At 45.3% G+C, this 25,932-nt stretch overlaps 2 protein-coding genes across 9 annotated transcripts; one reads left to right on the top strand and one right to left on the bottom strand.

The window, feature by feature from the left end:
- The first annotated feature begins 497 nt into the window (after window positions 1–497).
- Window positions 498–18,385, top strand: LOC136549428 (probable polyribonucleotide nucleotidyltransferase 1, chloroplastic). Of its 2 annotated transcripts, none has more exons than XM_066540707.1 (24): window positions 498–1,102; window positions 1,512–1,580; window positions 2,265–2,371; window positions 2,483–2,525; window positions 2,606–2,689; window positions 4,042–4,106; window positions 4,206–4,362; window positions 4,686–4,742; window positions 5,229–5,342; window positions 5,746–6,006; window positions 6,276–6,350; window positions 8,077–8,190; window positions 8,600–8,692; window positions 9,395–9,573; window positions 9,934–10,117; window positions 10,228–10,275; window positions 10,378–10,450; window positions 11,156–11,229; window positions 11,319–11,426; window positions 11,495–11,589; window positions 11,740–11,803; window positions 17,348–17,401; window positions 17,485–17,526; window positions 17,693–18,385. In XM_066540707.1, exons 1-24 carry the CDS (start codon window positions 860–862, stop codon window positions 17,933–17,935), a joined length of 2,646 nt encoding a protein of 881 aa, XP_066396804.1. In that variant the 5' UTR covers window positions 498–859; the 3' UTR covers window positions 17,936–18,385. The 2 variants fall into 2 exon arrangements, with proteins under 2 accessions (XP_066396804.1, XP_066396805.1); XM_066540708.1 differs by having other exon boundaries at window positions 1,032–1,102; window positions 2,483–2,505.
- A 153-nt stretch (window positions 18,386–18,538) lies between these two features.
- On the bottom strand, window positions 18,539–25,483 carry LOC136549427 (probable transcriptional regulator SLK3). 7 transcript variants are annotated; one of them, XM_066540705.1, is made up of 12 exons: window positions 25,312–25,483; window positions 24,409–24,478; window positions 23,980–24,092; window positions 23,420–23,854; window positions 23,199–23,327; window positions 22,744–22,792; window positions 21,696–21,910; window positions 21,492–21,560; window positions 20,955–21,055; window positions 20,720–20,813; window positions 20,489–20,558; window positions 18,539–19,754 (listed from the first exon to the last, which is right to left on the bottom strand). In XM_066540705.1, exons 3-12 carry the CDS (start codon window positions 24,001–24,003, stop codon window positions 18,862–18,864), a joined length of 2,079 nt encoding a protein of 692 aa, XP_066396802.1. In that variant the 5' UTR covers window positions 24,004–24,092; window positions 24,409–24,478; window positions 25,312–25,483; the 3' UTR covers window positions 18,539–18,861. The 7 variants fall into 7 exon arrangements, with proteins under 7 accessions (XP_066396802.1, XP_066396798.1, XP_066396796.1 ...); XM_066540701.1 differs by having other exon boundaries at window positions 23,420–24,092; XM_066540699.1 differs by having other exon boundaries at window positions 23,420–24,014.
- Window positions 25,484–25,932: the final 449 nt, after the last annotated feature.

Raw genomic sequence — 25,932 nt, 5'->3', positions numbered from 1 at the left:
CGTCTGAAACACTTACAAAAACACTTGAAAGCCATTGTAAAACATATGCAACATCCAGATAAAACACTTACAACATATGTGCGAAACATATGCAACATTCAGATAAACACACTTGCAACATACATCTAAACAAATATATGAAACATTTGAAATAGACGCTTGTAACATACGTGTATAGCTATTGCAACATATGCAACATTCTGATCTACTTTTGCAACATCAATATAAAATATTTACAACATATCTCAAAAATATCTGAAACACTTAAAAACATATGTTTTTTTTAACCTAGGGGAGGCCGAGGCTTGTAGATTCCAGTTGTCGGTGGGAGCCGACGAGCGGTGGCGCGCTAACCCCACTAGCACCGGCACCAGCATAGGCCTTGGCTCAGTCGGGCGGGCGGCGCACGCGACGCGTCTTGCGTGGGTGGCGCACACCAGAGGGAGCAGGGCGCGGGGCCGGAGTAGGTGCGAGCGGCGCGGGCGAGACACGCGACGGGCAGGAGCGAGCGGTGCGTGGCGGGGGAAGGCGGCAGCAACTAGCGCTGAGTGGACGCACGCTGCGTGGAACAATTATCGTATTTTTTAAGTTATACAATTGCTCTGCAAAGGAGGTTAGATAGTGTATCACCTATCTATATTCGGAAATCACGAAAAACCCTGCCCTAAATTCGAACGGTGGCATCCCAAAACCGCAATAGGCAGACGGCGCAAAATCTTCACAAAAACCCACACGGCGGAAGGGGGGGCAAAAGAGAGCGAGAAAGTGATAAGGTTCGTGGGCGCGTCGCCACCCTCTCGTCTCCCGCCCCGTTCCCGTTCCGCGCCGTCGCGCCTCCTCCTCCCACATCCACCTCGAGATGCTCGCGTTCCCCGCCGTGCTCCACCTCCTCCTCCCGGCGCCGCCGCACCACCACCATGTCGCCTTCGCGCTCCCGCACCCCGCGCCGCCGCTCCACGCCTCGCTCCCGTGCTCGCGCCGCGCGCGGAGGGCGCCCAGTCCAAGGCATGGGGTCGCCAGGGCCTCCGCCGCAGTTGCGGAGGAGGCCAGCAGCTCCGGGCCGGCCAAGTTCTCCGTAAGGATCCCCGTCGGCGACCGCGAGGTGAGCCGCCGATGAGCTATCGCTTTTTTTCTCCCTTTCTCAGCTGTGAATCGTGGCGCGGCGCTCGGTTCATGCGTCGCGAATTTTGCCGCTCCGTAGCGTGGCTGCGTGAGGCGCCTCCGCGCGGGTTGCGTCGTAGCGTGTTCCTGCACAGTGCATTGTGGCGCATGCTTCGTGCTTGTGTGTGTGTTGCTAGTTACTGGATTCTCACGTGCAATTCCGAGTGTTGTTTCAATGGTGAAGAGCTCCCACTGCGCTTGGCTGTTTTGCTCACGGCATTTGCCTAAGCACATTGAAGTTATTATACTCTTCATCTGTTCGGTTTTGGTTGATTGATGTCACAGCGCCTGCATTCACAAAATGAAGTGCGTTCATAAAATGGGGGTAATGGAATGTTTTTGCATTTCAGATATTGGTGGAAACGGGTCACATTGGGAGGCAAGCGAGTGCTTCTGTAATGGTCACCGATGGCGAAACGGTAAGTTGTTAGAATCCAGTGTGCACTTAATACCTATTGTTAAGAAATTGTACATGCACGGATGATGTTCCATTTAATCTGCCAGTAGGGGTTATAAAATTCTCAGACTTTCTCCTTAGAGCACATTGGGAGAACGTGCACACGTGATGGCCCATTTGCACATTTCAGATGTTATTTGTTTTGTTTTGAGGGAATATTTACAGTTTTTATTTCGAAATTCAAACAGGTCTGGTAGACTTTTAGTTATACTGTATGTGCATTTCATTCTGTCAAAACCTCAGAATCTGCATGCTTGTTATCTTCGCACAATTTAGGCTGCAGTGATTTGCCACTGTTCTGATTTATATGCTCTTCATGTGCATGTCAATCAAATTTGATATGACTTGACCATGATTCTTCTTCTGTTCTTCCTGTTGGATACTGTAACATGAATGGCTTTCTAGAGGACAGCGTATTGCCTATTGCAAGCACAATTTTGGCCTTTTACCAAATTCAACTCAAGGCTGCGCACAATTTTGGCCTTTTACCAAATTCAATTCAAGGCTGCTGTTCGGATTTTGTTTCTGTCATCACTGTTGTCCAGTTTAATTGATGAGGATAAAAGCATCTTGAATGCAATTAATTTCGTTATTTCAATTTCAGGACCTTTTTGTGTCTAACTGTAACTTCAAAATGTGCTGGCAGATTCTCTACTGTTCTGTCTGTCTGGCGGATACTCCAAACGACCCTGCTGACTTTTTCCCTTTATCGGTTCACTATCAAGAGCGCCTTTCAGCTGCTGGAAGAACTAGGTACTGAAACCTAAAAAACTGTTGTCGCCACCTTTGTCATTGTCCATGACTCCATTCTCAATTTGATTGTGTAATTTATGAAACCTTATTCTATATTTTTACTGATTCCAGTGGTGGTTTCTTCAAACGAGAAGGCAAGACAAAAGACCATGAGGTTCACTATAGGAACTTCTACTTTTGTTCAACTATTATGTTTGTTGGGTGCTTAGATTTTCTTTCCTACGTCCTTTGCAGGTTTTGGTTTGCAGATTGATAGACAGGCCCCTACGACCTACTATGCCTAAGGGTTTCTACTATGAAACTCAAATTCTATCCTGGGTAATCTTTAGAAGTTAACTCGCATTCATGTTGCCTCTGGGAGTTTGGTCATATGTTCTAGCTTTTTCTTGCAACGTGTGTTAAAGTTATATGAGTAGCTCATCATCATTTACATATTTTTCCCCATTTTATTGTAACCCGTCCTAGTATTCTCTGAATAGCAGAGACTTACTTTAGTAATCTCATAATACTAGGGTGATATTGATGCAATTTATGTATAACATCATGTGACTTGGATTCTGGATTCATAACTTGGCAATCCCATTCATAGTTCAACCTCTAAAGCTGAGATACTTGCTATTTGACATTTGTTAGGAAAAGCAGAAAATTCAACCATAACATCAACTCAAACTGCAAGGCTAGTGTTCTTATTTTGAAACTGACATGATGTATATTGTATAATTCTTACCGCAATCTTCATAGATGGCTGCAAGATGCCCTATACAGAGCCTTTTCATAGGAAGCTATTGCCAGCAAAATTGTTTCGTTCCCTCATCTAGGCCTGTGCACGGATTATGAAACCCACCCAACCCACCCGTTCTAGACCCACCCAAACCGTGGAAAGGAATTATACATGGATTGGGTGGATATGGGTTTGATCCATGAGACCCATGGGTTGTTTCTCTATTCTCTCAAGACCATAGGATCCCGCATCCATACTGGGCACCTACGCAGAATCCGAAGAAGCTGCGACTGTGGGATCCGTGGCCCAAGGCCATGCTCAACTTCTCGCAGACGCAGGCCATGGGTAGTGGCGGTGCGCACACGTCGACGGCTGAGGGCTCCCGTTCATCTCCGGCAGGAACGGCTGTGGCGGACGGAGGCGGCGTTGCTGCCTGATGGTGCTGCAAGACGTCGGCGTTTAAGCTTCATGGCAACGATGGTTGTCTATTGAGCAGTACTGCCCATGCTAGCTGGTACAAGGCGTGTGGCCACAAAGACAAAGCGCAGGAGCGAGTCCCTTGGGAAGAGCATGGCTCTATACGTGAAAATCGGCTAATAAGCAGTTGACCCATTAATCCACCCAATCCATACCCATCTATCAACTTCTTTCATGGGTGGGTTGAAAAATCTGTGAGAACCGTGTATACGCACCCATGCACAGGGCTACCCTCATCAAGAGATTTATGTTCTGCACCTGTTAATAATTCACTTTGGCAACAAACAAAAGAAATATGAATGCCCACCTAGCAAAAAATGCCATGGTTGGCCACTTTTTCTCTCGACATCTTTGTGGCTGATGGGCCAGATTTGAAGATCATATTTTGTTATTCTACCTTTTTCTTTGGTTTTTGTTTCTTGATGACCTCCATCAATTACTCCATATGATGATATAACCTTTACTATTATAGGTCTTCAGTTATGATGGCATTCACTCCCCGGACTGCTTGGCTATCACAGCTGCTGGTATAGCCGTGTAGGTTTAATAAAAAATATTTCAATATGATGTTTTTTTTGCGAGACTACATTCTTTATCTCAAAGATACTCTTATTTATCTCAAAATTTTCACTACAGGGCCCTCTCTGAAATTCCAAATAAACAAACAATTGCTGGAGTAAGAATTGGCCTGATTAACGACCAGTTTGTTGTTAACCCAACTACTGAACAGATGGATAAATCAGAGTTAGATTTGATGATGGCTGGGACTGATAGTGCCATTTTGATGATTGAGGTTAGTGCTGAAGCTTTGCTTGCATACATGCTTGAATGCTTCACCATATTCCCAGCATTTTTTTTCAGTTGTTAAAACAAATCTGTGCATATAATTCTTGCATTCAACATATACTTAAATCCTCAATTTTTTTTAGTGGTATGTTTTAAGTTTGCTGTACATTGTTACTCTGCCTTTTATTTTATTGTAAAACAGTTATGCTTTAGGCTCATGTGCTAAACCAAGTTGCCAGTCCTTAAATTAGACTTATCTTGATTACTTTCATAGGACTCATAAATCTTATAGTTGAGGTTATCTTTTGATTCCTGACTAGTCTTTGGTAGGGCTACTGTGATTTTCTGACTGAGGAGAAGCTGCTTGAAGCTGTGGAAGCTGGGCAGGTGAGCTTATCAGATTATCAATAAGATACGCTTTTAGATAGAATATATTGCTCCATAATGTAAACATGAATGAAGTGCTTAAATATGGCAAGATGATAACACTATCGCTGTAGGCAACAATTAATTACTCAAGTCTTTGCGCAAATAATAGATTTATTTGTTTCCCCATTTTGTTTATCATTGCTTTCAGCTTTCTAGTTTCTCTTAACCATGGAGCTTTGAGTTCTTTATAATTTGTAACTTTCTGAGCTGTTATATTACCTCTCTTACTACTCACTACTCAGTACAAGTAAGCCAAAAATGTATATGTTTTTTCCCCATTTTCATTTCTGGAATCTGTAAGATTCAGAGCTTCTGTCATTTATAGACCTCCCTTTAGAAGACATATTATCTGCTTCCGTTCTTACATAAATGCTAGCTGTGTACACCTGAACTTCTGTCCTGGTCTACCCCTTTTTTGTGATTCTGACGTAATGTAGAAATCAGGTGGCAATTAGAGAAATCTGCAAAGCAATTGATGTTCTCATCCAGAGGTGTGGGAAGAAGAAAATGGTCGATGCTATCAGCCTACCGCCTCCTGAACTCTACAGGCATGTTGAAGTATGAACATAACAGCTCCCTATTTTACCAAAATACAATCTTTTAACTTAAGTTGCAAGTACAAGTACCTAATATGCTTGTTTGAAGGCTAAACAATACCTGAACTGGCTGACTAGAATGCTGTTTCCTGTCCTCCCATTTTCCTTAGTTCTTATATGCTTATCGTTTTCATTTGCTTAATATGCTTGTTCAGTAGCCACTTGGGGTAGTCACACAGTCTTGTCAATCATATATTGAATCCTGCTGGTCATTTCCTTATTTAATCATCGATTGTAACCTCTTCACTTTTGTAACTTTTAAATTGAAGATATATGCTGGTAGTTATACAATATCCTTTTCCCTTTCGAGCATGCATTTGCCTGTTGCCATCTGGTTGCTGATTTCAGCTGTTAATGTTGTTCAGGATATTTCTGGAGATGAGTTGGTGAAGGCATTACAAATAAAAGGAAAGATTCCCAGAAGAAAAGCTCTTTCAGCATTGGAGGACAAAGTTATAAGTATACTTTCTGAACAGGGTTATGTTTCCAAAGATGGCTCATCTGGAGTCACTGAAAGTTTGGCTGATATTGTTGAGGATGAGGATGAGGATGAAATTATAGTTGATGGAGAAGTAGATGAAGGTGATGTTCACATCAAGCCGGTTTCAAGGAAGCCCCCTCCTCAGGTGATGGTTATTGTATTGTAGTTGATGACGATGTGGTGATTTTTATGCTTTTATAAAACATCAGATATAGTATCTTATAGGCTTTATAGCTAGGCCTGTGCTTTTGTCTTGTAAAGTTTCTTTTCCTTCACTTTTCTAAGATTTCTTGACAAGTAGACCTCGTCCCCCCACCCCATTTTTCTGCTTTGCTTGACAGTTTTAATCTACCACCTTGCTTATTAAACAGATAACATTTTATACTGATTTCCAAGTATTTTTCTTCTATATAGCTATTTGCAGAAGTTGATGTCAAGCTAGTCTTCAAGGAAGTTTCCTCGAAATATTTACGAAGGCGCATTGTTGAGGTATTGATTGCACTTGTCACCTAAAGGTTTTTTCCCTTGCTTATGTGATCAATAGCAGGATGCTTCCTTCTTTCTATTGTTTCAACTTGCTAGTTTTTTTTCTGCTAAAAAACTGGTTAGAGATCTAGCTTTCATGCCCATGCTTGACTTCTGAATTGCACTGTTGTGGTCATTGCAGTCTTGAATTCTTGATAATATCTATCTTGAGTCATCATCGATTTTCAGTGTCTGCATTTATTCAGCATACATATTTGGTTACATCTGTGTAAAAACAATCAAAGATCATATGTACTTTCTAGTTCTTACTACAAAGGATCTGACTTTCTTCCTATATGCGCATTGTGTTTTCAAAGGTCCCTTTGAACTCTTTCTGTAGAATGTAACATTGTAGCCCAGTAACAGGAAGCCAGTGTGACAGGTATTAACTCCCACTGGTCATCCAAAAGAAGAGTGAAAACAAATATGTAGTTGCCATATTTAGGAGAAAATTCTGCTACGTCGAAACATGTTATTAATGAAACTAATAGGGATAGTTCAGAAAGGGGTCCTCTCACAATCTAGCATTGTGTTTGTGTGTCAATGCCTGCCATACATGGCCGGCAATGCCTGCCATACATGGCTTTGTTCATCAATTGTGACTCTGATTATTGAATTTCCTATTGAGCCACATCATTCTGTTTGGTAATCACAGTTCCTTGCCTAGTTGTTAAGGCGTCGCTATACCGACGCCATATCGTCGCCATATCGCTGTGGCGTTTTTCTGGCTCTCGCCACGGCGACGCCACGGCTCCGGCGTGTATGGCGTCCGCCATAGCGCCGTGGCGTCCCCGTGGCGCCGATTTGGCGTCCTGTGGCGCCTTTGTGCGCTGTGGCGGGCGCAATAGACGGTGAGGGTGAGGGTGAGGCCGAGAGGGTACCTGTATAGGCCGAGTGGCCGATTGGAGCCCTCCGAGACCGAGCCCGAGACGCTGCTTGCCGGGCTCTGGCCAAAGGGACGCCGCAGCCAGGCCGCTCGACGGCGGCGCGCTCACCCGCTGGGGAGCGCGCTCGCCGGCGAGGGGGCCGGCGACGGCGCCGAGTCGTCTGCTCGCTCTCGCTCGGGCTCCGCGCGACTGAGAGAGAGAAGGGGAGGAGTAGAATGGGAGTTAGGGTTTCGGCTCTCGGCTGACGCGGCCGGCCGGGCCGTTTTGTTCGGGCGAGACGGCCGGGCGACCGTCGGATGCGATCCGACGGCGGAGAGTGACCGGGCTGTTTCGCGGCCCAGGCGGGGGCGCGTGGCCGCGGCACTTTGCCGGCCCAGGCCCACGTTGCGGCCTGGGTGCGGCCGGGCGCCGCGCAGAGGTGTGGGCCGAGCCGAAAATCCCGGTTTTGGGCCCAGTAACAGTAAAGAATGAGCCCGGTTTGAGAGATGAGAGAGTTCTATGTCTTTTGTGCTACATTTACATTGCTATTTTGATTTGCTAATATTGTAGACTATACCTTTTTAGCTACATTTGCATTACCATTTGTCAATATAATTTCCTAATATCCTAGACTATAATGTATGTATTCGCCACGCCGATGTGTGTATGGCGTCGCCACGCCGCGCGCCATAGACGCTGTAAAGGTGTGAAGGTGGTGGGTCGCCGCGCCTCGCCACGCCGCCGTAAAAACTATGGTTCCTTGGGACTTTCATGTGGTTTAATATGGAAACTTTTGTATGGAATATCAACGGCTCAAATTTCAGGGAGGAAAGCGAAGTGATGGACGGAGTCCTTGGGAACTTCGGCCCATTAGTTCTCAATGTGGTTTACTTCCAAGAGCTCATGGTAGTGCTCTGTTCACGAGGGGAGAAACACAGGTGAGGTAATACACCTCATTTGAGAGTCTGTTGTATCTGCCATTTCTGATTGGCATAGCATGACATGTCTTTTATTTGTCATATGCTGCTGTTAGTATCTTGCTGATCTGTTCAGTACCTGATGATGTTTACAGAAATCTATGTGCACATTCTGTTTATATCCATCCCACCTTTATTTGTAAGAATCCTGCTTTATTACTTCAAACATTAACTCTTACAAAACTTAATTTGATGTATTTTGTTGTGGAGTTCATTTTTAAATAATACATAGCACAACCATTACCTGTATTTTTTAAACATTATACTTTCTGCTGGTTTATTTATAGTCTGTTTCAGCTAGAGTCAAATGCATATTAGGTTTGTTATCTTATTAATTTTTTTCACTTATTTCTTTTGTTCGGCCATGCAGTCACTAGCTGTGGTCACTTTAGGTGGCTATCAGATGGCACAACGAATTGACAACCTTGTTGATACAGAGGATTCAAAAAGCTTCTATCTTCAGGTAAGTGAAACACCTTTGCTGATTGAATGATACATCACCCTGGTAGGTCAATTCACAGTTTCCTACTTACTATGTATCTTGTGCATCATGCTTATTTAGATTGTGTTTTATTCATTGGGAAATCTTATCCTTTTTTTAGGAGTGTGTGTGTGGTGGTGGTGGTGGTGGGGGGGGGGGGGGGGGGGGGGGATCTTCAGATCCATATTTCTGAACAAACTATGTGAAAATACAATGGGTAGTACGTATTGCCCCCTTCCAAGATCTGTTATGTAAAGGGCGACATGTATGAACAGTTGACAGGATTATATCCTGCTTTATTGCTGTGATGATTTTCACTGATGGCATTGAATCTGAGCTAATTTATTGTAGATTGCAAGTGAAAATGAGTTGTCAAGACGCCATCTTATATTTAAATGTTGTGTGTGTGTGTGTGTGTGTGTGGATGTTATGTTTTGTATTTTAGTTGTGTCATTGAGATTTTATTGTTGATCAGGGTGTACATGAGTATCTATCCAACCTCTGTTCTGTCCTCTGAGGATCACTTTGTGATGTTCTTTTTGAAGGCTGTATGCTTACTATTTTCATTGCTAACCTGTGAACGGTCCAAAATAGTTTTCCGTTCTAGCTTGGAATTTTGTTATCAACACAGTTAGACTGCAAGGTTACCCTGCATTGTTAACTAATTTCTGTGACATTCTGCAGTACTCATTTCCTCCATCATGTGTTGGCGAAGTTGGTCGAATTGGAGCACCTAGCCGGAGAGAGATTGGACATGGGATGCTTGCAGAAAGGGCACTGGAGCCAATTTTACCTCCGGAAAAGGATTTTCCATACACTATTCGTGTCGAGAGTACTATCACAGAAAGTAATGGTTCGTCCAGGTAATACTATTCTTGTGCTTAACATTTTTTTTTTGCTAGCTTGTATAAGTTTGTTTGTCTTTCTTGCAATGGTTCTTTCAATTTGCTGAACTATTTGTGAGTTGACACAACCTTTTATTTTACGCTTGTTGCCTCATGGAGTTCAGTTTAGACATTCGCTAGTTGGTCAGGTGCAAAAATTAACATTCCTGCGTTTGGTGACCCAAATAAACGTCCTTAGTCCAGCGGTACCTGAACTTATACTCAGTATTTCTGATATAGTTAGCAATTGACCATTTCTCTGGGTTCGTACAGACTACAGTAGAGAATTAAGCGTTTGATTACTTAATTGCTAATACTTTTTCTGTGATTTGTCACCAGCATGGCTTCTGTTTGTGGAGGTTGTTTAGCACTTCAAGATGCTGGGGTTCCTATAAAGTTTCCTGTTGCTGGAATTGCAATGGGCCTGGTCCTTGATACACAGGAATTTGGTGGAGATGGTAGCCCACTTATACTTTCTGATATTACTGGAGCTGAAGATGCCTCTGGTGACATGGATTTGAAGGTGTGACTTGTATTTTATTCTGCATTTGGTACTTGGAACTGCATTAGCAAGGTTAGTATATGTTGTTCTGCTGAAAGCTCAGTTTTCTTATCTGTAAGCTTTTGTTGCAGATTGCTGGTAATGAAAGTGGCATATCTGCATTTCAGATGGACATTAAGGTTGTTATGACTATATAGATTTGAAGTATTTGTCATGTATTTTTGCTATTAGGAGGCTTTTGGTACAATGGTTAAATCTGTCTGGTTCTTGCATTGTGGCAGGTAGTTGGGATAACTCTACCTGTGATGGAGCAAGCGCTCCTTCAAGCTAGGGACGGGAGACAGCATATTCTGAGTAAGCCTGTGCTAACTTAGCTATTTCCATTTACATGCCAATTTCCTTACCCCAGCTATCTACAAACTTATGATATACTCCCTCCATTCCAAATTATAAGATGTTTTGGCTTTTCTAAATACATTGCGCTTACTATGTATCTAGACATTGGTATATCTAAGTGCATAGCAAAAACTACGTATCTAGAAAAAACCAAAACGTCTTATAATTTGGAATGGAGGGAGTATACCACAATCAAGCTTTAAGTTAAAATAAAAAGGAAGGAATATAAAAACATAGCAACTGCTTGAATTCTGTTTTGTGCTCATTTTCAAACCCTTTCAGCATTGTATGGAAAAAAATACTTTGACCTAATACTTGTTTGCCATGAGTAATGCAGCATCCAGTGTTTGGCATTAGTATAGAAAATGCACAAAAAGGATGTTGACTTATGCATAGCTGCTTTCTTTTGTGCTGGTAAATCATGTTTGTTCTTGCACTGATTCTTATGACATCATTTGCGAAGGTCCCTAAATATGTGGGTCCTAATGTCACCTCTGAAAGATTGTCACAGGATGGTTGGAACGTTCCTTAATATTAAAGTTCTCCTTGGATGGTTAACACTAATAATTTTCTCCTGTCTATTCTACAGAATGCTCTTATGCTGAAACTGTCATGTTTCATTTCCCCCCATCTGATCTGATGTTACATTTTGCTTCTCCTTAGATGAAATGTCGAAATCTTCACCTCCACCGTCAAAAGCACTATCTCCATATGCTCCCTTAATTCATGTTATGAAGGTTGGTACTTTGTTCATGATGTGTATATGCTATATATGTTTTCTTGCAACTATATCTTTCTGACATGTTTTATTACAATGTTCTTCAAGGTCAAACCTAACAAGGTGAATTTAATAATTGGTTCTGGTGGAAAGACAATAAAAAGTATAATTGAGGAGACTGGAGTAGATGCTATTGATACTGGAGACGATGGCACGGTACGGAGAACTTGGTGATACTTGCCATTTAGCCTTACGAAAGTACTATTGACAAATGCCTTTTGCAGGTAAAAATTACTGCAAGAGACCTATCAAGCTTAGAGAAGTCAAAAACTATAATAGCTAACCTTACCATGGTTCCAAAAGTCGGAGAAATATACAGGTATCAACTTTTATCCCCTTGGATGTTTTGTATTCTTCTCAAAGTATATTATCTCTTCTTTCTTGTTTAATTAATTACCCTGCTTGCTTTCTTGTAACCAATCTTTTGGGTTTCTAATCAATACCCTTTTCCTGGGAACTCATTTACCAGGAATTGTGAGATCAAGTCAATAGCTCCATATGGTGCTTTTGTTGAAATTGCTCCAGGGCGTGAGGTTAGCAGATATTATAATTTACTTTAGTAGTTTCACATATTCATCACCTGTATATAATTCAGAGAAGAGAAGCACTTCTTAGTGGCAAAATCGCATGGCCTTGTGTTGTGGACTCGTTTGTGGGCCGCCAGTATAGGCGTCGCCCCAAACAAGGCCTCAGCCCAGGCCGTGGCTAATAGGCTGCTGGCTGTTTAGACAAGGCAGGGAGGTGTTTTAGTAGATTGGTTTAATTATGGAAGTGCACCTGGACTATAAAGGGGCACCTTAGGAGATCGTAATAGGCATCGAAGAAGGAATAAACTCTCCCTGTATCGGGGTGGGAGTTTCCCTTCGACGGTGGCGTCGAGCGCTTTAGCCGCGACCACCGGAGAAGATCCCACCGCCGAGGTTCCCCGCTATCCTCTGCGTTCCAATTCTCAATCCAGCCTCCACTCTCCCCTCCTTTCACCACACCGCCGGCGCCGTATCAATTTGGTATCGGAGACCACCACGAGTGCATCGACAGCCATGTCCGGCACTCCCTTCGATTCTGCGACCCTGGAGGCAAAGCTGGATCGCATCTTCGGCCAACTCACCACCATCACCAACCGCCTCAACTTTCACGATTCCAGTCTCGCACACGTGGAGACGGGCAAGCCCGATTCTGGCAAGGGCGGGGAGGACACGCACAGCGGTGAGGATGTCCATCGCGACGACTGGGGTGTCCATCGTGAGGATCGCGAAGACTACGACGGGCATGCCACCGAGCGGGATCGCGCCTGGGTCGAGTTCCGCGACCGGGCTCTACGTGATCGCGAGCGCTATCTGGGTTCGCACGGGCGCTACGACAGCGACTACGAGGCCCGCTACGACCGTGACTACGAGGCCCGCCGCGACCGCAACTTCGACGCCTGCCACGACCGCGACTACGACACACGCTACGGTCGCGACTACGAAGGCCATGGGTGTCGCGACTCTGACCGCGGCCGCGATTCCGACTTCGGAGGCCGCGCCTTCGATCGTGGCGGCTGCTTCCGCGGTGAACCCGACGGCCGACGAGAGCCCTACCGGCCACCTAAGATCCCGTTTCCCACCTTCAACGGCGAATCTGACCCTTTGACTTGGCTCAACAAGTGCGACAACTACTTTCGAGGCCATCGCGTTCCAGAGGATGAGAAGGTGTGGATGGCTTCTCTACATCTGGACGGCACGGCTGCGGAGTGGTATTACCAGATGGAGCGCGACTTCGGCATGGTTTCTTTGCCGCGCTTTGTCGAATTTGTTAACCTCCGCTTTGGGCTGCCCATCCGTTCCAACTCCGTCGGGGAGATTAAGGCCCTGTTTCGCACGGGCACGGTCGAGGAGTACTCGCGGCGCTACCTCGCCTTGCCCTCTCGCTGCGACCACCTCAGTACGCGGACCAAGATCGATCTGTACACTAGTGGTTTGGGTCAGCCACTGACTTCCGACGTGGAACTGCAGCATCCCGTCGACCTGCAGCACGCTATGAGCTTGGCACGGGCTTACGAGCAGCGCCAAGTGGAGGCTTCCACCGTCAAGAGTTCGGCGGCACCCAAGTCTTCTACACGCCGCGCCACTGTTTCATCTAGTGCTGCAGGCTCTGGTGCCAGTCTGCAGGACGGCAAGACGGACGTGACGCGCTCTCGCTTTCACCGCCTCACGCAAGCTGAGATGCAAGAGAAGCGGCAGAACGGGCAGTGCTATTTCTGCCCGGAGCCTTATTCCAAGGATCACAAGTGTGCCGCGAAGGGCGTCTTCCTCATGGAGCTTGCGGAAGGCGAGGACCCGCTCGGCGAAGACGTCACCAACCTGGAGATATCCTTACATGCCCTCACCGGCCTTGGGCCTGCTAATTCCATGATGTTGCAGGTGGTGATCGGGGGTGTTCAGCTCAAAGCTTTGGTTGACACGGGCTCCACTCACAGTTTCATCCACTCTGAGGTGGCTGCTCGTTTGGGATTGGTGGTCACCGAGTGTGCTGGGCTCTCAGTGATGGTGGCCAACGGCGATCGGTTGCATAGCCCCGGCGTATGTCTCGCTACGGACGTCCTCATCCACGACTTACGCTTCTCCATCGACTGCTTTGCTCTTGATTTGGGCGGGTTTGATCTCGTCCTCGGCGTCCAGTGGCTACGAACCTTGGGGCCCATCGTCTAGGACTTTGACGCCCTTTCGATGGCCATTTGGTTCAGTGGTTGCTCCCATCACTGGAATGGCTTGGGCAGCCGTGGCATGGCTGCAAACGCCGTTGCCAATCCCCGCGCAGTGTTGGAAGAGTTGCTGCTGTCCTACAAGGGCATCTTCGACGAGCCCTATGGTCTGCCACTGGTTCGCCGCCATGACCACCGCATACACTTGTTGCCGGGAGCCCCTCCAGTGGCGGTGCGGTCGTACCGGTATCCGTAGCTGCTCAAGGATGAAATTGAGCGCCAGTGTGATGATATGCTGGTCCAGGGGATCATCCGGGAGTCGACATCGCCCTTTTCCTTCCCGGTGCTCCTGGTCCGCAAGCAGGACGACACTTGGCGTTTTTGTGTCGACTGCCGGGCGCTCAACGATTGCGCCATCAAGGACAAGTTCCCTATTCCAGTTGTTGATGAGCTTCTCGACGAACTTAAAGGTGCCCGCTTCTTCACCAAGATTGATCTCCACAGTGGGTATCATCAGGTGTGCATGCACCCCGAGGACGTCGCCAAGACCGCGTTCCGGACGCATTGCGGCCACTTCGAGTTCTTGGTCATGTCGTTCGGCTTGACCAACGCTCCAGCGACGTTTCAGGCCTTGATGAATGATGTGTTGAAGCCCTTCCTCCGGCGTTTCATACTTGTTTTCTTTGATGATATACTAATCTTCAGTCCCACGTGGGCTGAACATTTACAATATGTACGAACTGTGCTGCAGCAACTCCGTGATCACCACCTCTTCGCCAAGCGCTCCAAATGCTTCTTCGGTGAGCCGACGGTCGCGTACCTTGGCCATATCATATCGGCTGATGGAGTCTCCATGGACAGCGACAAAGTGGCTGCGGTGGAGGCCTGGCCGCGTCCCCGTTCGGATCGGGCCTTGCGCGGTTTTCTGGGGCTCACCGGCTACTACCGCAAGTTCATCGCCGGTTATGGCGGTGTGGCTGCACCATTGACAGCCCTCCTCAAGCGGGAGGCCTTCTCCTGGACCGATGAGGCGGAGGCGGCCTTCCTCCAGCTCAAGGCGGCGCTTGTGTCTGCTCCACTGCTGCAGCTACCTGACTTCAGCAAGCGTTTCTTTGTCGATTGTGATGCTTCAGGGGCTGGGTTTGGTGCAGTACTTCATCAAGGAGATGGCACAGTGGCCTTTTTCAGCCGGGCAGTGGCAGCCCATCATGCCAAGCTACCGGCTTACGAAAGGGAGCTCATTGGCTTGGTCAAAGCTGTACGTCATTGGCGGCCATATTTATGGGGTCGTGTTTTCACGGTTCTCACGGACCATTGGAGTCTCAAGTACATCCTCGACCAGTGCCTTACAACCATTCCGCAGCACACATGGGTCACCAAACTCTTTGGTTATGATCTCACGGTCGAGTATCGTGCGGGGAAGCTGAATACAGTGGCGGATGCCTTGTCCCACCGTGATTCGGAGGCGCCTGCTGTCCGGGCGGTTTCAGGCCCAACAGTCGCCCTCTACGACGACCTTCGGGTGGAGCACCAGCGTGATCCGCAGGCACAGGAGCTGTGGGCACAGTTGGCTGCTGGTACAGCGCCTGATGGCTGGGTGCTGGTGGATGACATGCTGCTGCACCGCGGGCGTCTTTTCATTCCGGACGCCTCGGCCCTTTGGCCGCGTCTACTGTTGGAGGCGCATGGCAGCCATGAAGGAGCGCAGAAGACTCTTCACCGTTTTCGGGCATCCTTTTATAATGCTCATGCACACCGACTGGTCCGTGACTTCGTTCGTGGCTGTGCTATTTGTCAACGGAATAAGACGGAGCATCTACATCCGGCTGGGTTGCAGCCTTTGCCCATTCCAGAACATGTGTGGAGTGACATCGCCATGGATTTTGTTGAGGGCTTCCCACAGTTTGGCGGGAAATCAGTGGTCCTTACTGTGGTGGATCGGTTTTCCAAGATGGTTCATTTCGTTGCTTTAAGTCATCCATATTCAGCAAGTTCAGTGGCCCGTGCCTTTTTCGATAATATTGTGCGCCTTCATGGATTTCCCTGCTCCATTGTCAGTGACCGTCAGCAGTTTTTGGGAAGAACTCTTTAAGTTGGCCAATGTCCGGTTACTGCGCAGCTCGGCATTTCGTCCCCAAACTGATGGACAGTCTGAGGTGACTAACCACATCATCGTGATGTACTTGCGGTGTTTAGCTGGTGATCAACCGCGTTCTTGGCTTCAGTGGTTACCATGGGCAGAGTTCTGTTACAATACCTCCTTCCAGTCTGCTCTTCGTGCCACCCCCTTTGAGGTCGTCTATGGCAGGCCACCGCCTCCTCTTGTGTCTTATATTCCTGGTTCGGCCAAGGTGGCCGCGGTGGATCGGCAGCTTCGTGATCGTGATGTTTTCTTGGCTGAGATCCGTGACAGGCTGCAGTTGGCTTAGGATGTGATGAAAGATCATCAAAACAAGACACGTCGGTCAGTGGAATTTACTGTGGGTGATTGGGTTTTGTTACGCCTTCATCACCGCACGGCTGTGGGCATTACTACTGCTTCGCCGTCCAAGCTTGGGCCTCACTTCTTCAGGCCATATCAGGTGCTTGAGCGCATTGGAGCAGTGGCATATCGTCTGCGCCTTCCTCCCAAGGCACGCATTCATGACGTCTTCCATGTTGCTCTCTTGAAGAAGTTCGTGGGGGAGCCACCAACTGCGTTGGTTCCATTGCCTTCAATTCTTTATGGTCGGGTGGTTCCTACTCCAGCAGCTGTGATCCGTACTCGCCTCAACCGCGGACGCTGGCAGTTTCTGGTTCATTGGGATGGCCGCACTCCTGCTGATGCTACTTGGGAAGCTGTAGAAGATTTCAAAGACCGCTATCCGGAGTTCCAGCTCGCGGACGAGTTGTTTGTCCGGTGGGAGGGAAGTGTTGTGGACTCGTTTGTGGGCCGCCAGTATAGGCGTCGCCCCAAACAAGGCCTCAGCCCAGGCTGTGGCTAATAGGCTGCTGGCTGTTTAGATAAGGCAGGGAGGAGTTTTAGTAGATTGGTTTAATTATGGAAGTGCACCTGGATTATAAAGGGGCACCTTAGGAGATTGTAATAGGCATCGAAGAAGGAATAAACTCTCCCTGTATCGGGGTGGGAGTTTCCCTTCGACGGTGGCGTCGAGCGCTTCAGCCGCGACCACCGGAGAAGATCCCACCGCCGAGGTTCCCCGCTATCCTCTGCGTTCCAATTTTCAATCCAGCCTCCTTCTCCACTCTCCCCTCCATTCACCACACCGCTGGCGCCGTATCACCTTGTTGGGCTTCTGTGCAATAGAAAAGGAAGTTCTCATGAAAAATACCTTCCAGTTTAATTTTGATATTATTTTCTGCCATAACCCATTGCTTGTAACTCAATATGCAGGGTTTATGTCATATCAGCGAATTAAGTTCGGGCTGGTTGGCCAAGGCTGAGGATGTGAGAAAATGTCATGAATTTGTTTCATTTGCTTAGATTTCTACCCCTTGTTTAAGTAATCCAATCCACTGCATTTGTTGCAGGCTTTTGAAGTCGGAGATCGCATAGACGTCAAGCTTATCGAGGTTGGTAGCTATTTTTAAGTTCAACATGTGTCTGTCCTCAAGGCGTTTATAGTGCAAAACTGCTATTTCTATAATTCACACCTCCAGAAATGCCATATGTTAAGTTATCCAACCACATGATATGATGCCTTTCTCTGAATTCTGTTTCCTTGATCGTCTGAACCAGATAAATGATAAGGGTCAACTTCGGCTAAGTTCTCGAGCTTTGCTTCCTGACGCGGATTCAGAATCCAACAGCAGTCCAACAAAAGAAAAGACGCCACAAAAAGATGATGCCATCAAGATGACATCAAGGAGACCCAGGCGCAAGAGACAGTCTGAGTCGTCTGGAGCTGAAAATGCCACAACAAAGACTCTTGAGAAAAGCGCCGCTGCTCCAGCTGGTTCAAAGGGCAGTGAAGCCGCGTAGTAGGAAGGCTACAACAACTTGGTGATCAGACGATTGACTGGCCAAGTTAGGGATACACACATGACACATCAACTGACTATATGATGGTCATAGGGCATGACAAAGAGTTCAGACATGAGGCACAACTGTCTAGACAGGATTATAATGAAGAATTGATTGATCGACCTCGATGCTAGACAGGTAGCGTGCCTGCCTGATGCGTTACAAAAGGCTTGCGCCCATCCAGCAATAACGGTGCCCAGGACTGGATCGTCGCCCTGATTAGTGGCAACGGATCGGCGTAACAACCATGGAAACTTGAGTGCAATCTTCAGGATAGTTTACGTTTGCCTTTGTGTTGTATCCTTTTGTACTACATATTCTTGCCGATCCGGCCAATACAAACTACTGCGTGACGTGATTACTCAATTATTTTACGCTTTCATTGTATCACTAGACAGTATGCTCCAATGAAACATGGCATCAAGCACCCCACCCCCCCCCCCCCCCCCCCCCCCCCCCCCCCCCGTTTTTTTTTTTTTTTTTTTGCTTCCACGCTGTTGATGTTCAGCCTGGGAATAGCCACAACATTGAACCGAGATAATTTGACAAACAGGGGAGGCATTCTATAGCAGCACAACATATTCTAGTAACTCTGGATTACTGCTCACATTTACAAGCCAAATCCAACTCCTATCTCACACATCAAATCCAACCCAAATCCAACTCCTATCTCACATCAAATCCAACTCCTATCTTACACATCAAGTTACATCAATTAACTGTCCTGAACGACAATACAAAAACTACAAAAAGAGAAACGAAACAGAAACTAGAATCCAGGGCAACTTTCCATCGCCACACACTAGTTTCCATACTAGCAGCCAAGAAGGCTGTTTCTCAACGCTTACACTGAAGTCTGAGCAGTGAGATGTCTTTGTACTCTGTCAATTGTCCCACAAGAACTCGTTTCCCACCAATTCATTAGTGAGAAGTTGCTCGAACTCATCAAATTCGTGGAAGGGCTCGGCCTTAGAAGTCGCGGCATTGCCTCCAGCAGCGGCGGCAACGGCTGGATTGCTACTTACCGACTTGAAACTGCTACTTCTGCTGGGGACAATGCTGGCTGTGCTGTTGTTGATCACATTACTAGGCCCGGTACCGACCGTAGCTGCACCCTTTGAAGCGCTATTATTGATGCGCTGCGCCTGCTCCCCGGTAGCAGCACTATTGGTGTTAGCACCTCCTGATGTGATACCACTGTTTGCATTAGGGGTGTCTGGAGGTGGTTGCTGTGGCAATGTGCGGCTGTTAGTGTTCTTAACTTCTTGAAGCAGCTGGTTTAAAACATGCTGCTGATACTGTGGGCTCACACCCAAGCCCTGGTGATTATTTTGCACTCCCAAGCCCTGGAGATTGTTGTGCTGAGGCATTGGGTGCTGGAATGATCCAGAATGTTGAAATTGTGCTAGCTGCACTTGGTTAGGTCCACGGAAGGATCTAGCTGCTTCCAGCTGCATGCCATTGTGCATTGCAGCAGGACCTTTGAAGACACTGGATGCCTCCTGCTGAAGCATACTCTGATTTGCACTGGAGCTTCTGAGTAAATTCTGGTAACTGTTTAGTGTTGCAGCATTCTGTGGAGTACTATTACCAATGGCTCCAGCAACAGAAGTTCCGTTGTTGTCGACATGAGCGCTTATTTCTTGTTTGACGCCCATAACTTTGGTGTTGTTCTGGTCATTGGGAACACCAGCAGCATCCCTTATTTGTTTTGCCTCATGCGAATTCTGTCCTGGAAGCTTCGGTACATTTGGTTTTGGATAATTCTTCAGGCCCTCTGCATAAGAATACAGTGCACGTTAAAAAGACACCAAAGGTTGATGAGGTAAGCAGGAAGTGTGGCCTATATCAGAATATTATTGCATTCTGATAATCTACTGCTTTTGCCACTGTCCATGTCATATAGTTCAATCTTTTGCTGTTCTCAGAAGGAAAAACAAATGAAGCAACACATACCATATCTGATTTCTTTATATGCCACCGAGAAAACTAATACTCCTTTATATGCCACCGATGTGTCTGACAAGTGGGACCCCATAGTCACTTGACAGTGGCATATGACAGGATTTAAGTTTTTACCCAGAGGCTTGTGAAGACTTTTTTTTTCAAATTCTTTTGATAAATCCACAGCACAAACTTTGTGTACAGACATACATTAATAATGTATGTTCATATTTTTCGAATCTATACCAAGCACTATATTCAGCTTCATTAGGTCAAAAAACAACTGACTTTGACATGTAATCACATAGGTGTCAGCTGGGTTCGTTCCTTTATGGAAAACTCCCGTTTCTAGTGCTACAAGTTTCGTTTGTACAACAAAACTTGAACTAGCAATCAACTTTCCTAAAGGAGGCATATCATTTTAATATATGTCCTACCATCTTCTTGGAAACAGTCGGAAAACATTAGTCAGAACCTACTTTAGGAAAATTTGTTGACACAGACAACTAACAATTGACAGCTAGGTGAAAACTGAAGACAGTGATAGGTAAATGTGCATGATCATACCTATAGGACCAAGATTGCTTTTGTTGGTGAAGACAATCAAGTCCTTCATGTGATTCACCACCTCTGATATCTGACAAGGACAGATAACTATCAGTGTGCTTGATGTATATGGACATATGGAAACCATAGGATGCACATGCAGATATGAAGATATAATGTAACTAAAATCTAAGCAGGATTTGTGGGGCAACATAGAAAAGTATACAATGCAACGGGAAAAGCCTGTATTACCTGCAGGCAGCGAACATATCGTTTAGAAAGACCATGTTCATTCAAGGTGTGGTGCTCCAGATTCTTCACTAGTTGCCGTGATGCAGACACAAACCTAACAGCACAAAACAAAATGATGCCTTTGCATTAGCACAATAAAAAATAAGATTGCTCTGAGATACAGGATTTTCTATTTATCATGGCAAAAGATCTCTGCATAATGGATATTACAGAACTGAAGGTGTAGTTCACTAACATGTTGCAAATGGTTTGTGCATCATTGTTTGAAACCCCAGCAGGACCACTTTCACTGGCAGCCGCTTGGTATTTCTGGGCAACCTGTAGCAAATTATTGACCTGAAAGGCAGAATCATGTGTACAGTATAAGATATCATTATCAATCATCAATGATGGTTACACTTGTAAAACATGAACACACACTTAGGGAATGCCTTAAAGAGTACAGATTTACATTAAGATGTCATGAAAATGGGTTTGATCCTCACTGGGGTATCGTGAAGCAGTTCTGACCTCCAGTACATCAATGAAGAATGAAGAAAAATCTAAATAATTGTGGAAGAAGTCTGGTCGTGACAAGAAAGAGGCATTTTCACCCATTTATAGAAGTTGTCCTAAGTAATTAGACTTATGCCGCATCATGTATAATTTATTACCTAAGACCTAGGTTGCCAAGAAATAATTGTATTACTATGTAGCTAGGCAAGGGGAAGTTACAATTAAAAATTCTGTAGCCAAATTAAAGTGGAACACTGCGCTAGTATAAGAAATCCACCTGTGGTGCCAGAACCCGGCAAGTGATATACTCTTCATGACGTCGTGAACAGAACTCCCATGACATGATCTGAGTCAATGGTAGATAAGAATTGTTATTGCCCCTTGCTTGGGACTATTTCTATGCTTACAAATGCTACACGTAACATGGACAGGCTACAAAAATTGCACTCGCATGTGCGAACTACTACACCAAGCAACTTACCTTTAATTCTGGTGTGAATATGATTCTCAAATGCCCCTCATGTGTAACATGTTGGTGCTCATAAACACTCTTTTGAACAACTTTTGTATGCTCCAGCAGCATTAGTCCATTAGGCAACCGGAATTCGTTGGGCATGTCAAGGAATAGGTATTCATCTATGACACCATGATCAAATCTAATTTGACAGAGTCTAGGAAGCACTTCATAGGTAGCCTCTGTCAGAGAGATCAGACATAAAAATGATACCTGAGTAAGAGATACTTGCATTACAAGTAACAAATCAGAAAGCTACTTGGACAAGAAACGCTAAGATGTGCATCTATATTATGGCAATAGCATTTGCATGGTGCACACTGCATAGAAACCACAGTTTAGCTAATCTTTGGTTTACCACATATTCAATGTGAAAAGGTAGACATTGATGGGATGCCACCGGGCAGACCCAGTGCCGGAGGCTCCCACATGAGTGGGGTCTGGGGAAGGGAAAAGCCGAGGCAAGCCTTCCCCCCGCAAAATCTTCGGAGAGGCTGCTTCGAACCCACGACCTGATGACTCAGTGAGACAGCTCTCACCGCTGCACCAGGGCCTGCTCTTCCATGCTGTTTAATTGTTCTTCATTTGCCGGGTCATCAGTCACTCATTTCAAATGCAGATGCAGTTGTGCACATTATGATTATTGCCACTCGGCATATATTCATGAGACAATGCATATCCATTCTTCATGCCTATGCATGCCGCATTATTACAATTTTTATTATCACATAATTCATCTTTGTTCCAGCCTCAAAATGTATCAAGTTTGTAAACTGTACTAAATTCATGTTTGTTCTGGCCTTTTGTAATTCATCTTGGTTTACCACAGATTCAATGTGAAACTTCATATAATTCATTTTTGTTAACCACAAGATATTTATAGGAAAGTAGAGTTTGTTGCTAACAACTAACACGAAATCAACAAGTTTCAAAGAGAATCTACAAAAACTAAATTTGAATATCAAAAGAAATCATCATGAATATATTTTGCCAGAGTTGACAGAAATTAGCTAACCATATCCTTTTCCACCATGTGTATTGCATATGTCACATCGCCATGTGTCCTGCAATGGATAAAATAGGACTGTATGAAGCATTATATAAATATCCATCACCTTTTGCAAATTTAAAAGACCAAGGAATATTCTCCTTCACATTTTAACTGTAAATGTGCAGAGCAAAAAGAATTGGTCTTTTCTATTTAGCTACTGCAACAAGAAAACTTTTTTTACTACAGAAAGCTATACCTATAGACTATATTCTGAAGCCACTAAAAGATACTAAATTAGATGTGGTGTTCAATGATCAAGCAGAAGTTTAAGAAGATGATAATCAATCTTATTTTGGAATCAAGACGGAAGTGATGCTGGACAGCAGAGAGTGATGTTGGACATGGAACACAAAACCAAAGAGTAGGAACAATGTAATCGCAAGTAAAATTTCCACTGTTAACGTAAACTGTTAACTAACCTGAGCTGTTTGTGGAGTAGAAACTGAAGCGTTCGCTCTCTTATCGTAAGATGACACACACCATCTTTCTCTTGCTCGTGGTGCAAAATATTCCTCAACAAGCTTCCTCCAATATGTTATGGGATTATTCTACAAGACAGTGTACCAATAAATTGTACTGCCAAAGGCTTGCATCTCGTAATCTCATGATCAATGTATACAGTGCAGAAACACAAACACACCTCTGGACGATGACGCTTGTGATATAAATACTGCATTAGCCTGCGCGAACAAAGCCCAGTATCGACAGGAATCCTAAAAGGTCCAGCTATTCCAGGCTGTGCTAGCGGTGGCCTAAGCTGAGGCTGACGAGAAACGCCAATTTGAGATGGTTGTATCTGAGCAAACGGTTGCAACAACTGCTGCTGCCTCTGCTGCAACTGTGCTAGTTTATGCTGCTGGATCAAAGCTTGAAGCTGTGGGTTCTGTTGCTCCTGGAGATGAAGGGAACTCTGACCATGGAGCAGCTGCTGAATCAGCTGTTGCTGCAGTTCATCTTGCCTAACATCAATTCTTGATTTCTTTGGAGCATGCAATGCACCACCAGCCTCAATCATCGGATGTGATGTTACACTTGAAGACCTCCGGTTTTGTACCTGGTCTTGGGGTGGACTTTGCTGCACAATAGAGCCATCAATGACTGAGGAGCCAGAGATGTTATTTGATGAAAATGATATTGGGGATGCTGGAACACGCATGAATGAATCAGTATTCATGCTTCTACTTGGTTGCAACTGAGCACCTCCGGTGAATGATGAGTTGGCATCTGTCATCACCCTGAAGAATCTCGAATAAAAGCAGGGCACATAACTGGAAATTAACAATAACGATCTTCCAATATTTTGTAGCTAGAACCTGTTATGAGAGTAAATATCAGTGAAGATTCATGAAGTCATCTAAGACACATGCAAGTTACAATGAAAGTTTATCATCAATTTTCATTCTTGAACCAATCAGCCGATGTACCAAGCGACAAAAGAATCAAATAACAGACAACAAATTATCATTGCTGACTACTTTTAACGTACAAAGAAAACACATTTGCAATTATTCAACGGATGCAAATACATTTCCCAGAAATACAGAACACGGAGACAGGAGAAGGTGCCAGGTACAAAGATGACCACAATAATGAAAATGAACTGTAGTAGTTTTGTGATAATAAAAGCACCTGAATAGCCAACTGATCGTGTTCATATCAGCAAAATGAGTAGCAAATTCAACTCATCTCAGCAATGAGCCTAGTAAAATTGAGCTAACTTAGAAACAGTAATAATAAGCACAACATGAAGATCTGATAGTCTCTTCTGCAAGAACTAAAGAATCAAATCTCCTATTCAATGAAGAAGGGAATCAATAGATGATGATTAAGAGAAGAAAACCCATCATATATCATAATCTTTTGTGGGCTAGAACTGTAAACAGGGGAAAAAAAAAGAACCGATACAACTTCAAAACAGTATGGTCCCCAAAATCCATACCTTTAGTGTATCAAAGAAAAGATACACTTTACCATCGAGATTGATCACACCCTCTTCGATGCCAAGTCAAACAAAATATGGATTATAAATTTCTAATTTTTAGTCTCCCCAATACTACCAATTTCCAATAGGCTACGAATCATGGCACCTTGGGATGGCCTGGCCGACCAAGGATGAGACATCACAGGGCCTAAGCGCCTCTGGTACAAGTAGATGGCAGTGAAGTCGAAGAGCGTGTGCAGGTATGGGAGAAGAAGACATAATGGTCGGCAAACTCACTGTCTCCAAGCAGCAAACAGGGTGGATGCTGACACCTTTGTAGGCTAAACACAGGCACACCGCACAAGATTGCCTCTTTGTTTTTCATTGCTCCATTCATCAGAGCTACAGTACTAAATAGGGGAGGACCCAGCATAGGATATGGGTGTGCATGTGCACACCGGATATTTTTTGCGAAACCGAAATTAGCAGGCATAACACATGTATTTACTAGTAATTGGGGCAGATCCGAATATAAGTAGCTTACATTAGGGTTTGGGTAATTGGGTGCTCGGTTTCGAACAGCACGAATGAAGAGAAGGGGGCAAGCATACCTGGTGGGCGCCAGTCGCCGGCGAAGGGGGCCGGACGATGACCTGGCAAAGGGCACCGTCAGTCGCCGGCGAAGGAGCTGACGAAGACCCCGCAGAGGTCGTCGCCAATCGCCGCCAGTCGTCGCCGCCAGGAAAGGAAGGCTGAAAGAGCGAGAGCGAGGTGAACGCCAGAACGGGGACAGTCTTTTCTTTTCTTTTCCTTTCCTTCCTTTCTTTTTCTTTAAAAAAAAAAGGCAAATTTTGCTATTGGACATGCCAAATGACGCGTCTTTGCTGACGGACACTGTGTTTTTCATCTTTTGCCGTGAGACACTCTGGTTTTTGGGTTGCGGTGCCCACTGGCAGTATTTCCAAAAACCAGAGTGTCTCACGGCAAAAGATGAAAAACACAGTGTCCGCCAGCGAAGACGTGTCATTTGGCACGTCCAATAGCAAAATTTGCCTTAAAAAAAACGTCCTTAGGCAACTTGCATATCATCTAGGAGTACTGTATAGGGTTAATTACATCGGTGCAATTATAATTTTACTGTTTTCAAACCACAACAATTACACTATCTAATGCTCCACTATGGGCGTCGTTTCGCGTCGATCTGTGCGAACGAGGCTAGCCCGCATATACGG

The sequence above is a fragment of the Miscanthus floridulus genome, chromosome 4 (genome assembly GCF_019320115.1).
Source record: "Miscanthus floridulus cultivar M001 chromosome 4, ASM1932011v1, whole genome shotgun sequence".
Lineage (NCBI taxonomy): Eukaryota > Viridiplantae > Streptophyta > Magnoliopsida > Poales > Poaceae > Miscanthus > Miscanthus floridulus.
Note: the sequence above shows the minus strand (reverse complement) of the source record. Positions and strands in the feature narration are given on the sequence as shown.

Coding starts and splice junctions, on each gene's coding strand:
- LOC136549428 (XM_066540707.1), top strand. CDS start 860: ATGCTCGCGTTCCCCGCCGTGCTCCACCTCCTCCTCCCGGCGCCGCCG. Junction 4,743..5,228: donor AAGCTGTGGAAGCTGGGCAG/GTGAGCTTATCA, acceptor TGTAGAAATCAG/GTGGCAATTAGAGAAATCTG. Junction 10,276..10,377: donor CATTTCAGATGGACATTAAG/GTTGTTATGACT, acceptor GCATTGTGGCAG/GTAGTTGGGATAACTCTACC.
- LOC136549427 (XM_066540699.1), bottom strand. CDS start 24,434: ATGAACACGATCAGTTGGCTATTCAG. Junction 22,793..23,198: donor CTACTCCACAAACAGCTCAG/GTTAGTTAACAG, acceptor TATCCATTGCAG/GACACATGGCGATGTGACAT. Junction 20,814..20,954: donor GCACAAACCATTTGCAACAT/GTTAGTGAACTA, acceptor TTGTGCTGTTAG/GTTTGTGTCTGCATCACGGC.